Below are 21,259 nucleotides of genomic sequence, written 5' to 3'. Positions count from 1 at the left end.
AGGACGCCATCAAAAGGCTTGGCATAATCGATAGAGCAATGAAAGAGGTTTCATTGGCCTCTAGTTGTTTGTCCTACAACTTCCGAGTCGATAATGAGTTGCTCTTTGCAACCCATTGACCCAACTCGGCAGCCCTTCTGTCCCCTCTGACAGAATACTGTTGGTCTCGAGGGGCGCATTGACCCGTCCACTAATAATAGAGGTTATGAAATTCTAGAGGGTTGGTAAGCAAATAATCGGTCTTGTGTAGGGGGTTGCGGGGTTATACACTGTGTCCTTCTTAGGGATAAGGTAGGTAATCCCCGGAGTGAGGAAGGGTAGAAATTCCTGCGGCCGACTAATGACTTGATTTATGCTATATGCCAAGGGACTGGGTATACTGGTAAATTTGTTATACCAGAAATTCTGCACCTTATCCAAACCTGGGCCTCTCCAGTTCTTCGAGCTTTTATGGCTCGTCGAACTTCCTCGTCATTAAGATCCGCAAAATTCACGCCAAGCGTATTGGCATGGTGATCCACACAGCGTGGTCAGCATGCTGGCCGGGTAACCTCCAAAGGCTACCCCAATATTCTCTCGCTTTTGACACCGCAAACTGCATGGTCTGGCCGCTCTGTTGGGAGTCGTTCAGTGGTCTGAAAAAACTCCGCTGGTGCCTCGCGTAAATTGCAGTCTGAGCACGTCTGGACTGACTTTCGCCATACCGTCGTAACCGCTTTAGTGTGTCCAGAATTTCATCCACGAGTGTTTCACTGGGGATGGCATGGTTCCTGTAAGCCCTCTGCACTTTATTTCTCACCCGTCTGCTGGTACCACCAGAGCTGATCTAGCAATGTCCTGCCTTAGTGAGTCCCACCGACATTCCAAACGAATTTTCCATCGTGATTCTCTTCGATCATTCAAATTAATAACGCGTAAGTGAATCTTTTGACCATGCAATCTGACAGCCATAACTGGACCACTAGTCATCATTGATTTGAGATAGAATTCTCGGGGTTGCTGGAGATGCATAGAGCCTGGGAATACCTGGTCTATGCAAAGGATCCATTTCCGAGAATTCTATACACGCTGCTTGGAATTCGTCTCGAACCTCAGCGGAGACCTCAGCTGGATGCTGGAGAAGAGTGCTTCGGCGAGTACTGAAACTATTGTATGCAGTGCGATGTGGAGTTGTTGATGTCGCCGCGTCTGCTATCATCGACTCTTGGTCACCAGTTTCCATGACCTCAAGTCGAACACGCTCCTTGATGATCGCCGGGATTGTGTCGCTGCGAGTTATAAAGCGGTACTGGTTTGCGGCTCGCTGCACAGTCACGTGCGCGAATTGCGAGATACGCTCGACGAATTTCTGGTGCAACAAGGGGCGGTAAGATGTTGTACTGGCCCCGCCATTATTTCGTAGTAGGAGGAAATGATGAAGAGGTTCATTTCTTCAGTCCACTTCATCCGCTGCTTATGCGAACTTGTTGAAGTGGTCGCCACAGATTGTGACAAAACAGCTGCAGCAGGCTGAGAAACACTCCTGGTCGTCGTGGCGTCTAGACGTCGAACCGCCCCACGATTAGTGGTCTCGACGCCGTGCTATCCATTAGGGGAGCCCGACCCGGTCACCAAATCAGACGACTTCCGCCGTTTATTCGTAATGGACCGCATTTTATACCTAACTGCCAGGTGTGGTGATAGCTTCCTTAGTGAGTAATCTGCAAGACTGTAAAGTTCCTGCACTTTCCTCACCTACCCTCTGCGGTGATGCAGTGGCGGACAGCCATTCAAACCTCAGCCTCCTCCTTTAACAACCAGGCTTTGGACCGGCTACGGCGGGATCGGAATAATATAGGGAATGTAAAGGTTTCTGCATACAACTGCAAGGACGAAGATTTAAGAGAAGTGGTTGCCCGAGATGGACATCAACGCACACTTACTGAGTGGTAACTCTCTTGGCAAAATGAAACAAGCGGTAGATGAACTACACGACTCGGCGACAATTTAGATCCCTGACTGAACTGACGCATGGTGAGAGTGAGGTTTTCAGTTTTCCTGCAGAAGATTAGGAAGACACGATCTACTGATTGTGTGTTCTGCAATGGAATGGTGGACAACGCCGAGCACACCTTTTTCTCTTGTGAAAGGTGGGATGGTTTTCGTCAGCAGTCTTATGTAGATACAGCAGAACTCTCTCCAGATAACATTGTCTAGGAGATGCTGAGAGTGTTGGCAGATGTGCATCATGTTCAGGTTCTTCTTGTTGCGTAGAAGATTGAGCTCAACCGGCGAAGGGATGGGATGACAAGAGCTTCCCTGAACTATCAATTTCCTTCCTCCCCTCCCCTCCCGTTAGTGAAAGGAATTCCATGACTTGATGGCTTTTAAAGGCGGAAGAGCTAGCAAGAAGTAATATGTCAAACGACTTAAGACTAGTTCTCTGATGACAGGTAGGTGTGTTTAGATGGTAGTCCGACGGCGGACTGTTGCGGGAGTCCAACACAAGTTAAGTTCTATCGTCTACAGCTACATTTTTCTGGCGTTGATGGTATCCTTAGCGAATGCCATAGGGAGCCGCCCTGTTGGTCCTTCAGATTTAAGACGAGTATCCCTTTGCACAGTGCTCATCAATAAATCCTCACTTTCGGATTTTGCGGCTTCAGATCTCCACCCTATTATCTACCTAATAAGCACAGGTGTAGCTGTCCAAGCAAATAGCTCACACAAGGGTTGATACATCCAAGTGCTAGCAAGGTTCAGCCATAACTCAACTCATATCCGAATTGTTAACGAATAAATAAAGTAAATGGTAGCCCATGCTGGGTATCACAGGGATGCTGCGAAGAAACTGTATTTTGATCACATCTAATGAGAGATGAAGCGTTACATTATATTGTATAATAAAAATATAATGCGACTAGTTTGTATTATATTTAGAGTTTGAAAACAATAATAATAATTACACAAATTACAAACCAAGAGTGCGTTGTTCGTGGAGTTTCTAATCGTTTGAAACTGTGTAATTACGTTTCATTTATGTTTGGGTCGCTTAATAACTTCTGCTTTGCGTACTATGATTACTTAATGTAGATAATGACATTTTTATCTAATCGGCAGCTTATTATTTCTGTAGCTACAGTACAAACCTATTTAGTGTTCGCCTTGGTCAAGGGTCTATTTCCCGAAAACAAAAATGAAACAACGAACATTTGGAGGACCATCATTGCTGGTTTTCGCTCCTTTTGTCACTTGCTTGGCGTCACAGCTGGTTCGATTTTTCTATAATAATCTCACCCTTAAATGAACTACTTTCCCCTTCATAGGACTACACGGTGGTTTTTTCCAAGCTGGAATGCTTCCCAAATACAAACTATCTAGCATGCAGTATGAAGCTCATAAATAAAAGCCATGGAAATATTGACTTCGGTATTACACGTACTTTATACCAACCCATATTGCTGCTGTCTATCACGCAAGTTACAAAAGTATCCAACACAAATACCAGAAAAAGTACCATTTTGAGGCGAAAATTTGAATTCTGCAATCAACTCACCCTTGGCATATCTGACTATATTTCCCGGTTTATCATCTACGCAGCGAATACCTTTTTGAATGGTAGTGGACTCACATGTCCTGTACAACCACGAAATTTGTCACTTCGCTCCATTACATTAAATTTTAAATCGATTCCCTTCCAATTCTTTTATAAACGCAATAGTTACTTGGTAGTGAACGGAACATATCTTGAAATGGACCAAAAATCTAGAGTGGATCTTGGATACTATTTGATATATCTCACAATCGAGAAACATGTTCGTAAAAATCAATGAAATGGAATAATAAGTTTAGTGTTTTTTTATGTGAGGAACTTTCAATGTACGTTTTCCAAAGAGATCGAAATATCCCTTCAAGTATTTCGAAACGGCAAGATATACATATTCATATTTCAGATTTATTTATTGAGCAAAGAAAAAGAAATACAGGTACGAGAAATAAATATCCACATATTAACTTGAAAGCGCAAGCGTGACTAATTAAATATGTGACGCTAACCTACGGGAAAATCTGGCGTAGCCGGTAACATGACATATAGTGAAAAAGTGGTGGATGTCAATCCTCATTTGACATAGCATATGCCTAAACCTAAAAATAATTTAGAACTTACAACTAAATAAACAGATAATACAAGAAAAAAGAAAATACTGGAAAACGATTAAATGAGTGTTTTTAGGCACCGGTGGACAGGATTGAGCGACGGGTTTAGAGTAAAGCGCAGTCCTTTCTCGTTGATAATAGCAACCCGAGAAAGGGCTACCTTGTACTCTCTTCGAGGACAGTAGCCAAAGGCGAGGGGATGAAGAAGATTGTGGGATTGAGACAACTTAAATGGTGGAGCCTAATTGGTAGAAGGAGGGACCTTAGCAACTCAGGGCCGAAGTTGGTATTTATTATTATTATTCTGTTAAAGGAAAGTCGCACCGCGTCCTTAAAAAACTCTTGTGCCCTTTTGCTGGTTATAGTGTACCTATTAATCATAGTATCTCAAGCATGCATATAGCCGTCAGGAACTTCAGTATACTCCCTACTTCCAAATCTTTCAACTTTGCATTGGGTATTAAGTGTTTTCCCAGATGCCTCGAGCTACCTTGCACAAATGCCGGACACTGTCCCAGGACGTGTATAGAGGTTTAATCACACTTCGCACAGAACCTGCAAGCAGTGTCCGTAGATATCTATAGCTTCTCTAGGTGATAGTTTAGTCGGCAGGGACCAGTGAGAATTCCCACTATGATTCGGAGGTTCTTTTTGGTGAGGTTTAAGCAATCCTTTGTGCGCATGAGTTCGTATCCCCCAATAAGCACCCTGGACTGCTCCATACCTGGTAGGCCCGCCCAGTAAAATTCCCTTAACCATTCCTCTTCATTTCTTGGAGTCATAGCCATGATACCGATTCGACACAAGGGTTCTGGCCCGTGTAAAGACGTGCCTGTTCCCTTCTTTGCTAGTTTGTCCGCTCCCCCATTGCCTTCCAACCCAACATGGCCTGGAACCTCAAGGAATTCACATAGCAGTTTAGAGTTCACCTGGTTGGACCTAAGTGCCTTGATCGCTGCTTAGCTATCGGTGAGAATAGCAATGTTCTGCCCCCTGTAGTTTCTTTGGAGATTAAAGGAGCCACATCTGTCTATGGCGTATATTTCCGCCTGGAATATGCTAGTTTACCTGCCCATTGGCTCGAAGAATATTTTCCTTGGACCAATGACACCGGCACCCGATCCCTCTGCTGTGAGGGATCCGTCAGTGCACCAAGTAATCAATTGCTAGTTTAAGCCGTATGTCGCAGCCACGCTTTCCCAGTTTTCTTTGTTACTCCAACGTGTTTCAAACTTCTTATGGAAGTGAAACCTCGTTGTCATGTTATCCCTTGGTATTAGTAATTCAGGATACCATCTAGAAAAAATATTAATCTTCCTTCGATTGAGGCAGCTCCCCACCTCACTGATACTCCCGGTCATCCTGAATATTGCTCTCCTTGCCTGCATCTGTATGTGCAGATGGAGAGGGGTTAATCCCAGAAGGACCTCCAGGGATGCCATTGAACATTTCCTCATCGCCCCACTGAGACACACCAAACCAGTCTTTGAAGTTTGTGTAATTCCCTGGCTTGTGTGCTGAGTTCGGTTCTTTCTGCCCAGATTACCGCCCCATAGGTAATCATTGACCTTACTATTGCAGTATATATCCAAACTAGTATCTCCGGACTGTAATCCCATTTTTTTCCTGCTATGGACCTACAAGTCATCAGAGCCCTCGTGGCTTTCCGACAAGTGTTTCGGACAACATGCGTCTTCCAGAGTAATTTTTGGTCTAGCGTAATTCCTAAATATTTGAACTCTGTTACGCGTTTCACCTCCACATCATGTAACCTTATGCCTCTCAGGTGTTGACGCTTACGTCTCCTAATGAACGGTACTATGGTGGTTTTGTCGGGATTGATAGGCAGTCCCACCTTCTTGCACTAGGCACTAGTAACCCTTAGTCCAGTTTGAATTCTATCCCATTGGGTGTCCTCATATTTGCCCCTACAGATTAAAACAATATCGTTCGCGCAACCCTGGACCTGTATTCCAGTATTTGCTAGCACGTCCAGGAGTTCGTCCACTACCATACTCCACATAAGCGGCGATAGTACCCCGCCCTGTGGACAACCTTGAGTAGTGTTCATGACAATAGAATTTGTACCTGTCGGTACTTCTATTAACCTGATTTCTGGCATTTTGCCCATCCAGAAAGCCAGGGTGTTTCTCACTCCCTTGCGGCTCAGGGCATCTTGTATCTCTGTATGCGATGTGCTGTCGAATGCTCCTTCGATATTCAAAAACGCACAAAGTGCTATTTCTTTTGTTTCTATGACATCCCGTAATACATCCGTCAGCTAATACGAAACAGTTTCAGTTGACCGTCCTGCCCGGTAAGTGTAGTGATTGTATATTAATGTAGAGGATGACGCTTTAGAAAGTTAGTTCTAATATTGGTTCAAATTGGTCTGAAGCATTCAGGATGAAAAGGATCCTTTTTACCCGCTTCCGTAGTAAAGACCACTTTTGCCCGCCTCCATGTCTTTGGTATATATGCCAGGGCTATGCCGCCCCTTACCACCCTCAGAAGAGCTTCTAAGATGACTTCTAGGCCTCTCTGGATTAGCGCTGGGAAGATGCCATCTACTCCGGATGATTTCAGTGGTTCAAATGTTCCCACTGCCCACCTTACCCTAGCTTCCGTGCATACCTCTTTTGCTAGTTCCCACTTCTCCTTTCTTCCCCTTTTATTCGTTGTTGTGGTATCAGGCAGAATGTTGTCGCCTGCCGCCGTGGGGTAGGACCCCCTGAAATGAGTTCTGAGAAGCAGGTAAACTCTGTCTTCCTCATTTCTGGTAAATTGTCTATGTTAGGCAAATCGGTCTGAACGATTTTCACTTTCGGAATAAAAACCACTTTGCCCGTCTCTATGCCGTTGGTATATATCCCAGTGCTATGCTCTCCCTTACCATCCTCAGAAGAGACTCGAAGATGATTCCCAGGGCTCTCTGGATTACTCTACATCTACTCCGGGTGATTTCAGTGGTTTAAAAGTTCTCAATGCCCACCTTACCCTCGATTTTTTTCTAGTTTTCAGTTCCCTTTTCTTCCCCTTTTATTCGTTGTTGGGTGTCAGGTAGAATGTTGTCACCTGCCGCCGTGGGGTAGGACCCCGGGAAATGAGTTCTGAGAAGCAGGTGCACCCTGTCCTCTTCATTCTCGGTAAATGTCCCATCTTCCTTCTTCAAACAGAAAGGGGATGTTGCTCCATCTTTTGCTACAGCCTTGTAAAGCCTGGTTGCTTCTGTGATCTGTTCGATCCCTTCACAGAATTCCTTGAAGTTGTTCCGTTTTGCTTCCCTGATCGCGTTGCTCTACGCAGTCAGTTTTGCCCGGTTGAAGAGTTTTCATACCTCTGTTCTCATTCTGGCCAGGTTCCTGTTCCACCATGGTACATCCCTTGATGACTTAACTGTCTTAGCTGCACAGCTGGCCTCATATGACAGTTGGTGCCTCAGATAAGGAATTTCATAAATCCAAATAATACCAAAATGCTATTATTAACAAAAAGGAGGAAACTGGATAGTCTTTGCCTTCCAGAGATGAAGGGTACAACCCTTCAACTCTCCGAAGAAGTGAAATATTTTGAAGTTATTCTAGACAAAGATGTAGAGAGAGAGAGAGAGAGAGATGTAGAGATAAATATGAAATAAATAAATATGAAATGAACTCTCTCAGCTTATGGGCTATGTAGGTGGACCTCTGACTGGACAAGGGAACCTAAGACTCAGGTAGTAATGTGGATATATGTCGCTATCATTAGGCCGATATTCGCTTATGCGTCCGTAGTGTGGTGGGTTAAGATGAAACAAAAAAATTTTCGCTGGAAAGTAGCAATTCTGCAAAGAACTGTGAGTTTGGGTATCACCGGTGCCATGAGCACGACATTCGGCGAAGCTCTGAATCCATTACTCAATTTCCAGCCCTTGAATATGTTCATTCAGAGCACTGCAATGAGAGCAGTTCATAGACTAATTCGATTAGACCTATGGGGAAACAATGGGCATGGGAGAACTGAATCCAGGTTTTGCAATGCCTTCTGATTCACGGATCCTCGTACATCTGTTTGGTAGAAGATATGAAGTTATCTTGAAATGAAGAGAAAACTGGGACGAATCAGACGAATACATGTGAGGATATACTGAAGTCTTCTACACCGATGGCTCAAAAACAGAACAGGTTTCTGGAGCAGAAATCTACCTGTCGAATAAAAACGAGAAGTGGACTTTTGCCTTTGGACAATATACAACGGTCTTTCAGGCTGAAGTGTATGCGATCCTAAGGGCGGCAACCTCAATGATTGAGGAGCGGTTGAAGGGCATGCGCATTGCAATCTGTAGCGACAGTCAACCTGCATTGAAGGCGTTGAGCAGTGCTTTGATCACCTCAAACAGCGTTCAGGAATGTAGAAATCGAATGAATTCTATTTCTAGATTCAATACCGTGAAATTAGTCTGGGTTCCCGATCATTGTTGTGTAGAGGGAAATGAAATCTCGGGTGCTGTAGCAAAAGAAGGTTCAATTTCCCCCATGCCCGAAGCAAAATTAGGCCCATGGACGCATTAGACATTAGATTTTTGGTGCTGATGTGCTATAACTGGGTAGCACTAACGTGTACGTGCGTACACTAGGGTCTGAGTCCTCAAAGCCTTTGCTTCTCTCTCACCTCAAAAACACACACACTCCCTCGAAGGAGAGTGGAAAGGAGGCACTATTGAAGCTTGACGAAGTAGCAAAGGAGAGTAACCTAAAAACAAACGAAGAGAAGGGTAAAGTCGGCGAAACATGGGCAATGAACAAGCCCGGATTGCAGAAAATAAATGCTTCCACAAGTCGAGTCCTCTGGTGAATCTTAGGCCCAGTGAGGGTGAATGTCGGATAGCGGATGAGATACAACGGTAAGTTCTATACGACGAACAGAAGCGACGATACACATTAAGACTCTGGCAAGAAGACCATATGGGCGACGGCGGAACTCAGCCAGAAAAAACCCAACAACATTTGGGAGAACTGGTGGTGGTGGTGGATGCGTTTGACCGCCCTAGAATTATAAAGACGAAAAGTTGGGAATCCTAAGGACAGACTTCAGACTGTGGAACCTTGGAAGGGGAAGGAGGAGAGTTGGATTAGTCTGCTGATTATCCTGAAAGAATCGGTATACCTGAGGATCCAAGGCTCGTAGTACCTCATTATCTAAGGTTCCCAGAGAGAAAACAACTCCTCCACCCACGTGGACAACCGCAAGCGAAAAGTGGCAGTTTCACTTAGTGTGAATTCAGCGCACTTCTGTATTCTGGCACAGCAACATCTTTCAGAGATTTGCACCCACAAAAAAAGATATAGACAATATAGTAGTTCTGCATCAAAGGAATAGGAAGAGGGATGTATTCTGAGGCTTGTGGCACCTACATATGTAATTGTGAAATATGTGCACATCGCAAGAACTAAGGTTTGTCCTAACATACAGCTTCAGTGACCTACAAGCATTTAATTCAGACTTTTGGCCCATAAGTGTTTTATTCTCATTGATGTGATTATAATTTTTGCCACGCCACACTTTTGGCAGCAGATAAAATAATAGATGCAGGGTCACATCCCCATATTCAATCATTAATAGAAAGTTGCTATTACCCAAATGGAAATTTTGAAAAATATTCGTTCATTAGAGCCAATGTTTGAATCAATCTAGAACATGCTCCGTCTAATTACATCCGGTACTGTAATTCAATAGCTTGAGTACGCTCGGAAAAAACATCAAATCTAGTATACTTGCAGTTGATATCATTTCTGTACTCAGGGGGTAGTGTTTTAGCAGGGTTGTTACCTCAATAAAGATACAACGGAAATGAGTATCCTACATTATGGAATTCGGTCTTTCTTAATTTTGGCTCCGTTTATGGCTTGCTCTGCTTTACGATGGGTTCGAAATTCTATTTAATATCTCAGCAATCTGAGTCTGAATCATTTTAATTTCGACAGCACCACGAATTAGTTTTCCGCAGCGTTAAATGTTGGGTGCATCCGGACTATGGAAGCTGCCGTCTCGAGATGATCAATAAAACCCATATTGATTGCGACGTGGTTGCTGCAAGCATGGTGTACGATCCCTACATGGACCTAGTTATTGCGCAAGTGGATGCATCCCGCAGAAGCAGAACTGTTATCTTAAGCAGGAAATTTGACCTTTGCGACAAGAATACCTATGGGAAGACTGATTACGCCTCGCTCTACGTAGTTTCGATAATTAATTCATTTTTGAATGGCACCAAATTCGAATGTCCACTATCGCCAAGGAAGTTCGCAATTCGGAGCTTCACGTTGACTTCCAAATTTGTTCCTTGGCAGTTATTCTACAGACGAAATAGTTATTTAATAGTGAATGGATCTTTCTTTGAAGTGAAACAAAATTCAAAAAAAAAGGTTGGCTCCTATCTTTTAAATACAACAATTGAAAAAACTCCAGCATAAAAGCTCGAGTGGGATAAAATCCAGAAATCAACTAATTGCAGTAAAGAATAGTTGTACTTTGTAAAGAATTCAGGATTTTTTTTTATTAAGATCCGAAGTTCCTGGTAACTGTTGAATAGACCGCATCAAGTAGAGAAAAGCTTTCTCTAAAGCACGCACCGCATAGAATACATTCAACACAAGATACACTCGGCTCCCCTTGCCCCGCGGAACGACTTTTTTCTTGGGTAGGGTAGGTGAATGCATTTACACACACAGTGTTGGACTCCTGATTCGGTACGTCGTCGGACTACCAACTAAACACCTCCCCATCGTCAGAGAGCTAGCCTGGAACCGTTTGTCACATTACTTCGGGCTGGTCCCCGAACTCTCCCGTCTTGCGGACCCTTCAAATCAAGGAATCCCTTTCACCAACGGGAGGGGAGAGGAGGAAGGGAACTGTCAGTTCAAGGAACCCCCTGCCATCCGGCTCCTCCACCGGTCGAGTTCTATCTTCTTAGCAGCGAGAAGGGCCCGAACGTAATGGGCAACACGGTTCCACCTGTCAGCACTCCTCAGCATCTCTTCGACAATGTTGTCTGGAGAGAGATCCCTAGTGTTTAAACAGAGCTGCTGACGAACCTCATCCCACCTTCCATAAGAAAAAAAAGTGTGATGGGCGTCGTCCACAATTCCATTGCAAAACACACAATCCAAAGAACACGCCTTTCCAATCTTGTGCAGGTAAGACTGAAAACTTCCATGCCCACTTAAAAATTGAGTAAGGAAATAGTCAGTCTCACCATGCTTCCGATTCAGTCACACAGCTAAGTTGCCGATGAGCCGCGCAGTCTATCTGCCGCTAGTTTCATTTTGCCAAGAGAGCTGCCAATCGTCTAGAGTGTGTTACCGTCTTTTGCAAGCAACCACCTCCCTTCGCTCATCTCCCTTGCGCTTGTGTATGGCTTGACGCTCCCTAGAAAAAAGGGCAACGGGGGTCACTCCCACGATCACCATCACGGCCGGCTTAGAGACAGTGCAGTACGCAGACGCCACCCGTAAATCCACCCGTAAAGCTCCCCGTCTCTGTATTTGCGCAAGGCGTTTACGATATACCTCCTTGTTAAGAGCGCAGCCCATACCTCTGCACCGTAGAGCAGGGCAGACTGCGTTGAACTCATCAGGAGACGTCGCCTACTAGACGTAGGACCCCCAATGTTTGCCATTAGCCTACTTAACGCCGAAACTCCAGCCGCAGCCTTGTTCGCTGCTGCTTGGATTTGCTCAGAAAAGCTTTTCTTTGAGTCAAGAGTCAACCCGAGGTACTTCACCTCTGATTTTGACTCGATTATCGACTCGCCGAACGGTATGGGACTCATGGTCGGAATTCTCTTTTTAGTCAGGATGACTACTCCGGTTTTTTCCAGTGCAAGGTTGAAACCATGAGTAGTCATCCATCCACTTACCCGTCGCATCAAAATGCCGAGTCTGCTTTGCGCCTGTTCGATAGTGTGTCCAGCAACAAGCGCCGCGACATCATCTGCATAGCCGACCAGGCGCGACTTTTCTGGCATGTCGAGTTTAAGCAGACTGTCATAGGTAGCGTTCCAGAGATCTGGCCCTAGGATGGATCCCTGTGCTACCCCCGGCGTGACCTTCATTCACCTTTGACCCTCTAGTGTTTCATAGAGCAGGGCGCGGGTCCTCAGATAGTCCCTCAAAATCCGTAAGAGATGGTTCGGCACGTATTGTCCAGTGTGCCTAGAATGTCTTTCCATCTTACGGAATTAAAGGCGTTTCTGACGTCAAGAGTTACGAGGAGCACCATCCGTTGAGTTCGGCGGCTATGTGCCTCTGCTCGTCGAACGGCGTCCACGACTTGCATGACAGCATCAATTGTCGATCTCCCTGCTCTAAAACCAAACTGCCGGGAAGATAAATCTCCAGCAGCGCGTATCGCTTCAGCGAGTCTGCTTCTGATGAGCTTTTCGAACACTTTCCCAGCAGTGTCAAGCATACATAGTGGGCGGTATGAAGACGGCAATTCGGGGTCGCCTTTCCTTTTATGGATCAGCGCAAGCCTCGCAACTTTCCAACGAGCAGGGAAAATGCCCTCTTTCAGGCAAGCGTTGAATGCGCCGAGCAGTAGGTCTGGCCTGTGTTGGAATACCAGTTTGTATACCTCAGCTGGAATACCATCGGGTCCTGGCGCCTGCATAGAGAGGACTGCTTGTTCCAGCTCTTTTATAGAGAAAAGTGGACAGTCCTCTGTGCTCTCCGCGCCGACGTCACCATCCCATACGGGGTGCGCAGGGAAGAGTGCCCTTACAATGCGGTCCATCTGCTCGGCCTAAAGTGAACAGGGTTTCCGCAGAGCCCCGATTTTTCGGGTTATCAGTTTGTAACCGGGTCCCCACGGGTCCCCATTTACCTCGTCGACCAGATCTTGCCAGCAGCGAGCTTTGCTCTTGCTTAGTGCACTGTGGAGTCTCCTTTTGGCTGATTTGTACTCCATCATTATGGTACATGCCTCTTCCCGGTCGCCTAGACGTTGTGTTAAGCAGCGGAGCCTGTGACACTCCCTCCGGAGCTCTGCGATTTCCACTGTGCCCCAATACATAGAAGGTTTGCCGCGCCTCGATGTCTTCCTGGGCATGGAGACTCCGCAGACCGTCGTTACCCTTCAGTGCGGCCCCACCTGTTCCCGGGGTTTCGACAAACTTCCCGGTATTCACTTTCGCGAAGTTCCATGCACAGAAAGATCGCTGAGGTGGCGCACACCGAGAGTTTGTGTCCCCCACTTCGAAAACAATGTATTGGTGGTCACTTGCCGAGAAGTCTTCCAGAACTCGCCACCCGTCCTCCAGTGACACCAGTGATTCCGACGCGAAGGTTACGTCTGGAATGCTTCCTTCGTTTTGGTCTGCGCAGCGAACTGCGGTAGCAACTCGTGAGCGGTTGCACTCCGGTGCATATTGATTTGAAGGATGCGAATCATATTGACTGTGTCCTGGCTCTTTCCATTTTTGCTCTGAAAACTGAACACCGCCCCGATCCCGCAGTGTGCGCAACGCTCTCATCAGTCGCGCCACGGTCACTGCATAGGACGCAGCTTTCCTTTTCAATGCAGGTGTTCGCTTTATGGCCTGCCTGACCGCATTTACGGCATGTTGCTCTTCTGTCAGGTCTCCGACAGTTTGTGGATGTGTGCCCATAATTCAAACATCTGTAACATTTGGTTGGGGCGGCCCGGATTGGTATCCTACAGACTACCCAACCAATTCTTATTTTCCCGCTGTTTAGAAGCTTCCTCGCTTCCTCCTCGGCAACTTCCACCTCAGCGTGTTTTTGGCCTCGGGAGTTCGCGGAGGTGATACCAATCCGGACATTGGTTACCTCCGGGCATTCGTGTTTGATGGCGTCTTCTACCTTGTTCTTTTCCGTGAGACAGCCAAGGTCTCGGATTTCCAAAGCACACGTGGGTTCCAGGCTGGAAACCAAAGCTTTTTCTCCCAGAAGCCCCTTGACTGCTTCACAGAACGTGACTTTATTTATAAACTTTGGGCCTAATTCGACTAATACTCCACCACCCTTCGTTTTACGTATGGAAGACACTTTTGTAACGGATTTCGCTGAGGACTTCCTGAAAAGTTTTGCCTTCCGTCGGCTTAATAAGCAAAGCTGGAGGTTTAGTCCTTCTTCGTCTCCCCACCTTTTCTTTTGGTACTCCGTCCTTTGTGTCCGTCTTAGTTTTAGGCAGAGGTTTTTCTGATGGCGCGACGTGTTGTTGCCGTTTGTTCCTCTTCGCCTTCTTCTTTTCAGCCCTGGGGAGTACCTGAATGAAGTCTCTTTCAGATGTCCCTTCCTCCTTTCGTTTTTTACCAAGTTCGCTCTGCAATGGGCTGTCAGCGATCCGTTTGGTACTCATGGTGTTCTCCTCGGGAAGCACGGAACCACCTTAAGGTATCCATCACGGCACGAAGTCAGCTCACCCGAAATTGTTCACCTTTTTTCTTTACGCAGCGTACGCAGCCCCGCTTTTCTCGTCTCCTCTGGCTTTCGCATTTTTTTCTGAATAAATGTGATCGTGGAGTTGATAGAATCCCAATCTTTCTCACATGCTGCCATTCTCGACACCAGAGTTTCTGGTACGAGCACCTCTCCTAGAGACTCCTCAAAGTTCCACCTTTCTTCCAGAAATCTGGGTACGAGCACCTCTCCTAGAGACTCCTCAAAGTTCCACCTTTCTTCTAGAAATCTGGAGGTGTTCAGTTTAAATCTGTATAGGTACTGGCGATACCCTTCATACCCCGTAACAAACTGAGTAAGATTATTGTTGACCGTATCGTCTCTCCAATCGCTCCTTGATTTCAGGGATCAACCTATGAGTCCACCGATTCTTTCCCGAGGGTTCCCAATGCTTTTGCCTTCTATTTACAAATCTCTCCCTTTCGGCGTTCTTCATCTGCAATAAGGGAGAGAAAGGCTTCGCATTATATATATTCGTCATTTCATTTGCCAAAGACGCTACATCATTTGAGACTGTCTTGAAGGCGGTCTTCCTGTAGTCTGCCACATTCGGCACCATTTTTGTCAGGCCAACAACATACTGCAAGCTTTTCCCACAACTGAGCTTCCCGTCTATCATGACTCCCTTGTATTTGATAGCTGGCTTGGAAGTGCTGGTATGATTTCCAGTTTGAAAGCGGGCGTAATTTCTTTCACGGTACTTAATGATGAGGGCCTCCACAAGCGTTAGACCAGAACTCTCTAGCCAACCCTCAACACCATTGATTTCTTTGCCTGAAGATAACTCAGCATTTTCGAGATGCTTTGAGAATCTTCACCGGGGATTACCGTATTAGACTCCAATTGGCCGAATTGAATACATTTTTCACGCCCTTTTCATGAATTGCATTAAATTCGCAATGGTTGATCTGTCTTTACGGAACCCATATTGTCAATTGGAAAGGCCTCCTTGGTTGTCAGCAACCGGGAATAACCTATTATAGACTATCCGCTATAACATTTGCCGACAACTGTTCAGAAAACATATCGGTCTGTATGAGGATGCTTCACCTGGAGATTTACCAGACTAAGGCAGCACTACCAACTTCTGCCGCTTCCATGCCGCAAGAAATGTCGCCTCAGACATGCACGCTCCAAACAATTAAGCGAATATGTCCGGTCTGGATTTCACGGCGAGTTTAAAGCATTAGATTAGTTATCCTTTCCTACGTTTGTACAGTCTTTGTAGAACTTAAATGCATAGCTTTTTCTTTACAAGTAATTTTTTTTAGTTTTACAAATAAGTTGCTTGGGAGCTACTTATTCCCTGCTTCAGTGCCTAGTTACTCTCTAGCTATTATAAACACTGAAGAAAGGAGAGAGAAGCTATGCTTTAAGCGCTGAATGGTATTATTCGATACTCGGTCTTTAGGCCTTACTGTCGCCAATTCCGCCACAGATCTCCAGCAGTTCATCTCTGGTGACTGGTGGAATTGCGTCACATTGCGAGGTCACTAGACTCTCCTCTTCCTGCGGGAATAACCCCTGAATGATTCTCAGCAAACAGATAGGGCACGTGATTTTCGGAGATGAACGGGCTGATTGAAGAGTGGTCACTATTCCATCAGTAGTTTAGTCTTCTACTCGGGAATGTGCATCTCCCAGGCATGGACGCGTCACATGCTTTGACGATGCATTGTGCCACATGGACAGTTCTTTCCGTGGAGACTCCTTCTTTATTAGGTTGGTCTAACCACACTTCCATGAAGGTTCGCTCATCCAAATCCTTTGAAGAACAACCTGCGTTCTTCCTCGGTTTGGTTCATGATGCTTCTCTGCCTTTTAGCCCCACACATATCTGAAAAAAGATTGCTTGGTAATCGCTATGGATGTAGCTTTTGCTGACGCACTGGACTCCGTCATTATGGTACATGCCTCCTCCCGGTCGTTTAGACATTGTGTTAAGCGGTGGAGCCTATGACATGCAACCTCCACCGTCCATCAATACATAGAAGGTTTGCCGCGTCTCGATGCCCTCCTGAGCATAAAGGCTTCGCAGGCCATCGTTGTCAGGTTCGTAATTGAATTTACGACAGTGTTAGCTGCAGCGCCACCACCCCCAAGAGTACCCTCCAGCGCGACCCTACCTGGTCCAAGAGTTTCTACATTTTCACTTTCGCAGCGTTCCGTGCACAGGAAGAGGGCCGCGATGGCGCACAACGAGAGTTTGTGTTCACAACTTCGAAGGCAATATTGATAGTCGCTTGCCGAAAAGTCTTCCGGAATTTCCCACTAGATCACCAGGGACACTAGTGACTCCGAAGCGAATATTACGTCTGGAAAGCTTACCTCGCAGCCTCGGCCCCGGAACGTTGGGGTGGATCTAGTGTTTAGAACTACAAGTCCTGTTCTTGCCGCCATTTCCAGAATTCGTTTCCCTCTGGAGTCTGAGCGAGACATGCCCCACTCTAGTGTTCTAGCATTGAAGCCACCCCGCCACCAGGACCCGCCCATCCGTGCCCAAGATATAGTCCTCCAAACCATCAAGCACGTGTCAGAAGTCCGGCATAGTCTCATTCGGCGTAAGATAGACACTGAAAAACGTTATCCCTGAACACCGAACCCCGACAAAGCAGTCCCCTCGGTCTTGGGTAAGAACCCTAAGGAGGGTGTCGTCTCGAACCCATATGGCAGCGGTACCTGATATATCAGGGAGCCATGATACTGCGGACATTCGCGTTTGATAGCTTCTTCTACCTCTTTCTTTTATGTGAGCCAGTCAAAGTCTCGGATTTTCAGGGAGCACGTGGGTTCCAGGCGGGAAACCAAAGCTTTCTCTCCCTGCTTCACAGAACGTAACTTTATTTTTTGTCCTCGGGCCTAATTCGACTAGGACTCCACCGCCCTTCATTTTACGAATGGAAGATACTTCTGCTCCGCTACCTTCGGGTTTGATCTTGTAACGAATTTCATTGACTTCCGCAAAAGTCTTGCCTTCCGTCGAGTTAATAAGCAGAGCGGGCAATCTAGTCCTCCTTCGTCTCCCCACCTTTTCTTTTGGTGCTCCATCCTTCGTATCCGTCTTGATTTGAAGCAGAGGTTTTTCTGATGACACGCGTGTCTCTTGTCCCACATTGAGCCCTGGAGAATACCTGAGTGAAGTCTCCTTCAGATGCCCCTTCCTCCTTTCGTTGTTTCCCCAGTTCGTTCTGCAATAGCCTGTCTGCGATCCGTTTGGCGCTCATAGTGTTCTCATCGGGAGGCGCGATTGTCTCTCCTTCTTGCGGTTTTTCTCTTCTCTTCTCTCTTAGTTCTCTTACTGTTGCAGGTGCCGCATCACTTTGCAAGTCCTCCTCGCTGTCTGCGCATCCCGATATCTTGTCGGGTATTTCAGCCCTTGCTACATCCTTCGCTGAGCGCTGGGGTGAGCGACGAATTTTAGTGCTACGTATAAACGCAGCCAGCTAACTCTCCAGTCCCACTATCTCCTTGTTCGTTTTATTTGTGTTCGTCATTTAAGTTTTCAATTCCTTATGGTTTTTCCAGCGGGTAACCCCCTAGTTCTTTAGACCTGCTCAACAATCATTTAGGGATGTTTTATGTAGGCGAGTCTGTGACTGTTATAACTTCCCGGAATTGGTTGCCAGGTATGTGGATTTCAAGTAAACCCTTTATTCGTGGCAGTAGCAGGTTTGGGCATCCTAAGTTTGGTTGGTTTCTCGATTATGTTGCGGCATTCCTTTAATACTTTTTCTACCCGTTTATTGAATTTGGAAAAGGATCTTTCCTGGATTCAAAGTATCCTCCTATTTTTTTGGCTCAAAAAAAGAGGGGGGAGCTGTTCAACAAATTTCCTGTAGGGATGAAGCTTGATAGCTTGCGGTAAGACTAAATCTTACTCCTACCAATGGCATGTGTTAAACTCAATGGGATTCCATTGAAATACCGGAAGAAAGTTACATACTCGGGTGTCACGATCGCGGAACGCATGTACTTGGCTCCGCACCTGCGCGAGCTCAAGTCACGTTTGACTAAATTAGTGTGTACGTTGAGGCACGTGATGAGGTGTGAGTGGGGTCTAAGCAGGAGAGCTGCTAGATCCATTTATGTGGGACTCTTTCTTGCATGTTGTATGTATGGGTCCCCTATGTTGTATGATTTTGGATGACGGTGCAGGGCAGGCAGCTGTTCTACGCTTGTCAGCGAGTGGCGTTGTCATCGTGTCTTCCTGTATGTCATACGGTCTCGACCGACGCCATGCAGGTCTTGTTGGGTGTTCCTCCTCTTGATCTGGAGGTAGTCCGGCGTGCCACGGCCTACAGGATCAGGACGGGCGTACCTTTGCTACAAACCAATTTAGTTAGTGTTAATCATATTGAAGAGCTAGGGCCGCTTGCGGTCAAAAATGTGTTAGACGAGAGTGTCACATCTAAGTGGCAGCTTAGATGGAACGAATGTGGGAAAGGTCGGGTCACATATAAGTACGTTAGATATGTGTCTGCCAGAGGAAGTTCTATCGTGGACTTTGGGCTTGAGATGGGCTTCCTCCTGACGGGGCATGGTAGCTTGAAAGAGTTTCTCTTCAAGCGGAACCTTGCTTCCAGTCAGGATTGTGTTCTGTGTGGGGCAGACTCAGAGGACTGGTTCCATGTTCTCTGTGTCTGTCCGGCGTACTGTGACATCCGCAATCTAGACGACACGGGCGTTCATGTGATGAACGGTATCTTTGATTTTAGCCAGTGCCTTGCTAGCAGTGAGACATTTCGATGTGCTAATGTTTTCGCACGTGCTGCCTTCCAACGAAGGAGGGAGTTTCTCGACGCTGCTTCGCCTGCAGTTGTTGGATGAATGGCCTTAGTGGCCATGGTGGATAGCCACCAGTCCTGTGTGTTTTGTGTTTGTGTTGTCTTGTGACGTCTTTTGTGTTGTATTGTACGCAGAGCGGTAGTTACCTAGTGAAAGGTTCCGTTGCGGTTCTCCGCTTCGTGCTGATTCCAGTTAACCCGTTGGGGAGTTCCGGCCCCACGTACTCGAAACCCGACCCTGCAAGGGACTCATCTGAAGTGACTTCGGCCACGAAGCCTCACCGGAGGTTATCTGGTACCATGGGAAACGGGACGGCCCTCTGAGAGCATATACTCCAGGAGAATTCCTGGAGGATGTGTTCTCGGCCCGGTTATTTGCGGTTGGCCCCCCTACATCGCGGGCAGAGCTCCTCGGAGCTCAAGCGTGGAGTTGCGCTGTACAACTCGGATGCCGCACCCCTTAGTTGCGCCAGAGGTGTTAGATAGGCCTCGCACCCACTGGTATGAATGCTGAGCCTACACTCAGTATAAACAAGGACCGCTGTGCTTGCATGGCGGGGCTCTGATTATGGTCCCAAAATCAATCCGTGTCCGAAGAGGACCGTGGGATTATGCCTACACGGCAAGTACTCACGTTAAAGCCCCAGGACTTTCCTACCAATGGCATTTCCCGTCTGGGGTTTAAAGGTACACCAACGAAAAGGGGTACTGACGCATACACCTAGTCTCCTTGCAGATCTTCAACTATGTCCTTATACCCAAAAATTTTATTATTTTATTTGTTATTTTATGATTAAAATAGAATAGCGAATAATGTAATTTTGAGTTGACGGTTGAGGTGTAAGTGTCGTACTTTGCCCCACCTACAGAGGCTTTTCCGCAATCAAATTTTGAATTTAAATATTGAATTGATAAAATGCGATTACGAATCTATATTTTTTTGTTAATAGAACTAAAGCGATTCACATTTGAAATGAATACAAAAGAGTCATATGTACGCCGCATGACACTGATGGGTGAACAACTGAACAAATTGAATAAATTAACTGATTATTAGCAAATATAACTACTATCGCTTCAGATAATTGCTATTCGCAGGGGTTTTCTTTTTCATTTAACTAAGACGTTCATTCGGATCAGGTCGTTAGTACCTATCTGAAATTCAAACAAGCAAGTGATAATCAACTGAAATGAAATTGTTAGTGGCGTTCACGATATTGCTATTGGCAGCTTTTATTGTTCCGAGTCGTGCAGATTCGACCCCAGGTGAAATTATAGATATTACCTTATATAACTATGCACTAATTGCCTTTATTAATTACTTTATTCATGAAGATTGCGCTAAGGACGAAGTTTACAAAACTTGCGGTCGTATAGGATGCCAACCCACTTGCGCCATGACATTGAAAGGCACAAAATGTATCGGGATCAGTAGAAGGTGTGGCCACGGCTGCTATTGTAAGGACGGTTATGTACGATTATCAAGCCAGGGCGGAAGATGTGTCCCTATTGCTGATTGTGCTCAATATGCTGCCCAATCGCCAGCTGATTCCTCTAGTTAGACAGTTGCTTATAGATTTTGGAAATAAAAACTCGGAAAGTGGGTGGGGGTGTTAATGCTATGAAGATGTTTCTTTTAACACAATTTTAGGAGCTTCTCTAAGCCAGGGTACTTGTACAAAGTAATGACACCTCGAAGTGCACCTCAGGCAACTGATTTCGCTAGAATATTATCGTTTTTAAGGTTTTCCCCCTGGAGGTAGAAATTTTTCAAAGACACTGGTACACATGTTCCAGCGTGTGCATTCGCAACCGCGCCTTTCTCAGCGAATCTAGGACAATGGAAGAAAACATTCTCCGGGTCCTCGGAAATACCGT

The 21,259-nt window shown here is 46.0% G+C and overlaps 3 protein-coding genes across 3 annotated transcripts; all 3 read left to right on the top strand.

The window, feature by feature from the left end:
- The first annotated feature begins 3,136 nt into the window (after positions 1-3,136).
- On the top strand, positions 3,137-3,812 carry LOC119660074. Its single transcript, XM_038068453.1, has 2 exons — positions 3,137-3,250; positions 3,306-3,812. Exons 1-2 carry the CDS (start codon positions 3,176-3,178, stop codon positions 3,810-3,812), a joined length of 582 nt encoding a protein of 193 aa, XP_037924381.1. The 5' UTR covers positions 3,137-3,175.
- A 6,114-nt stretch (positions 3,813-9,926) lies between these two features.
- Positions 9,927-10,589, top strand: LOC119660073. Its single transcript, XM_038068452.1, has 2 exons — positions 9,927-10,041; positions 10,101-10,589. Exons 1-2 carry the CDS (start codon positions 9,967-9,969, stop codon positions 10,587-10,589), a joined length of 564 nt encoding a protein of 187 aa, XP_037924380.1. The 5' UTR covers positions 9,927-9,966.
- Positions 10,590-20,486: 9,897 nt separating this feature from the next.
- On the top strand, positions 20,487-21,003 carry LOC119659701 (chymotrypsin inhibitor Ani s 6-like). The gene is made up of 2 exons (XM_038067953.1): positions 20,487-20,647; positions 20,717-21,003. Exons 1-2 carry the CDS (start codon positions 20,572-20,574, stop codon positions 20,941-20,943), a joined length of 303 nt encoding a protein of 100 aa, XP_037923881.1. The 5' UTR covers positions 20,487-20,571; the 3' UTR covers positions 20,944-21,003.
- Positions 21,004-21,259: the final 256 nt, after the last annotated feature.

This window comes from Hermetia illucens, chromosome 6 (genome assembly GCF_905115235.1).
Source record: "Hermetia illucens chromosome 6, iHerIll2.2.curated.20191125, whole genome shotgun sequence".
Classification (NCBI taxonomy): Eukaryota; Metazoa; Arthropoda; class Insecta; order Diptera; family Stratiomyidae; genus Hermetia; species Hermetia illucens.
The sequence above is the reverse complement of the archived record's forward strand: the minus strand, read 5'-3'. Positions and strand labels throughout refer to the sequence as shown.

Coding starts and splice junctions, on each gene's coding strand:
- LOC119659701 (XM_038067953.1), top strand. CDS start 20,572: ATGAAATTGTTAGTGGCGTTCACGATATTGCTATTGGCAGCTTTTATT. Junction 20,648..20,716: donor TCGTGCAGATTCGACCCCAG/GTGAAATTATAG, acceptor TTATTCATGAAG/ATTGCGCTAAGGACGAAGTT.
- LOC119660073 (XM_038068452.1), top strand. CDS start 9,967: ATGAGTATCCTACATTATGGAATTCGGTCTTTCTTAATTTTGGCTCCG. Junction 10,042..10,100: donor CTTGCTCTGCTTTACGATGG/GTTCGAAATTCT, acceptor TAATTTCGACAG/CACCACGAATTAGTTTTCCG.
- LOC119660074 (XM_038068453.1), top strand. CDS start 3,176: ATGAAACAACGAACATTTGGAGGACCATCATTGCTGGTTTTCGCTCCT. Junction 3,251..3,305: donor CTTGCTTGGCGTCACAGCTG/GTTCGATTTTTC, acceptor TCCCCTTCATAG/GACTACACGGTGGTTTTTTC.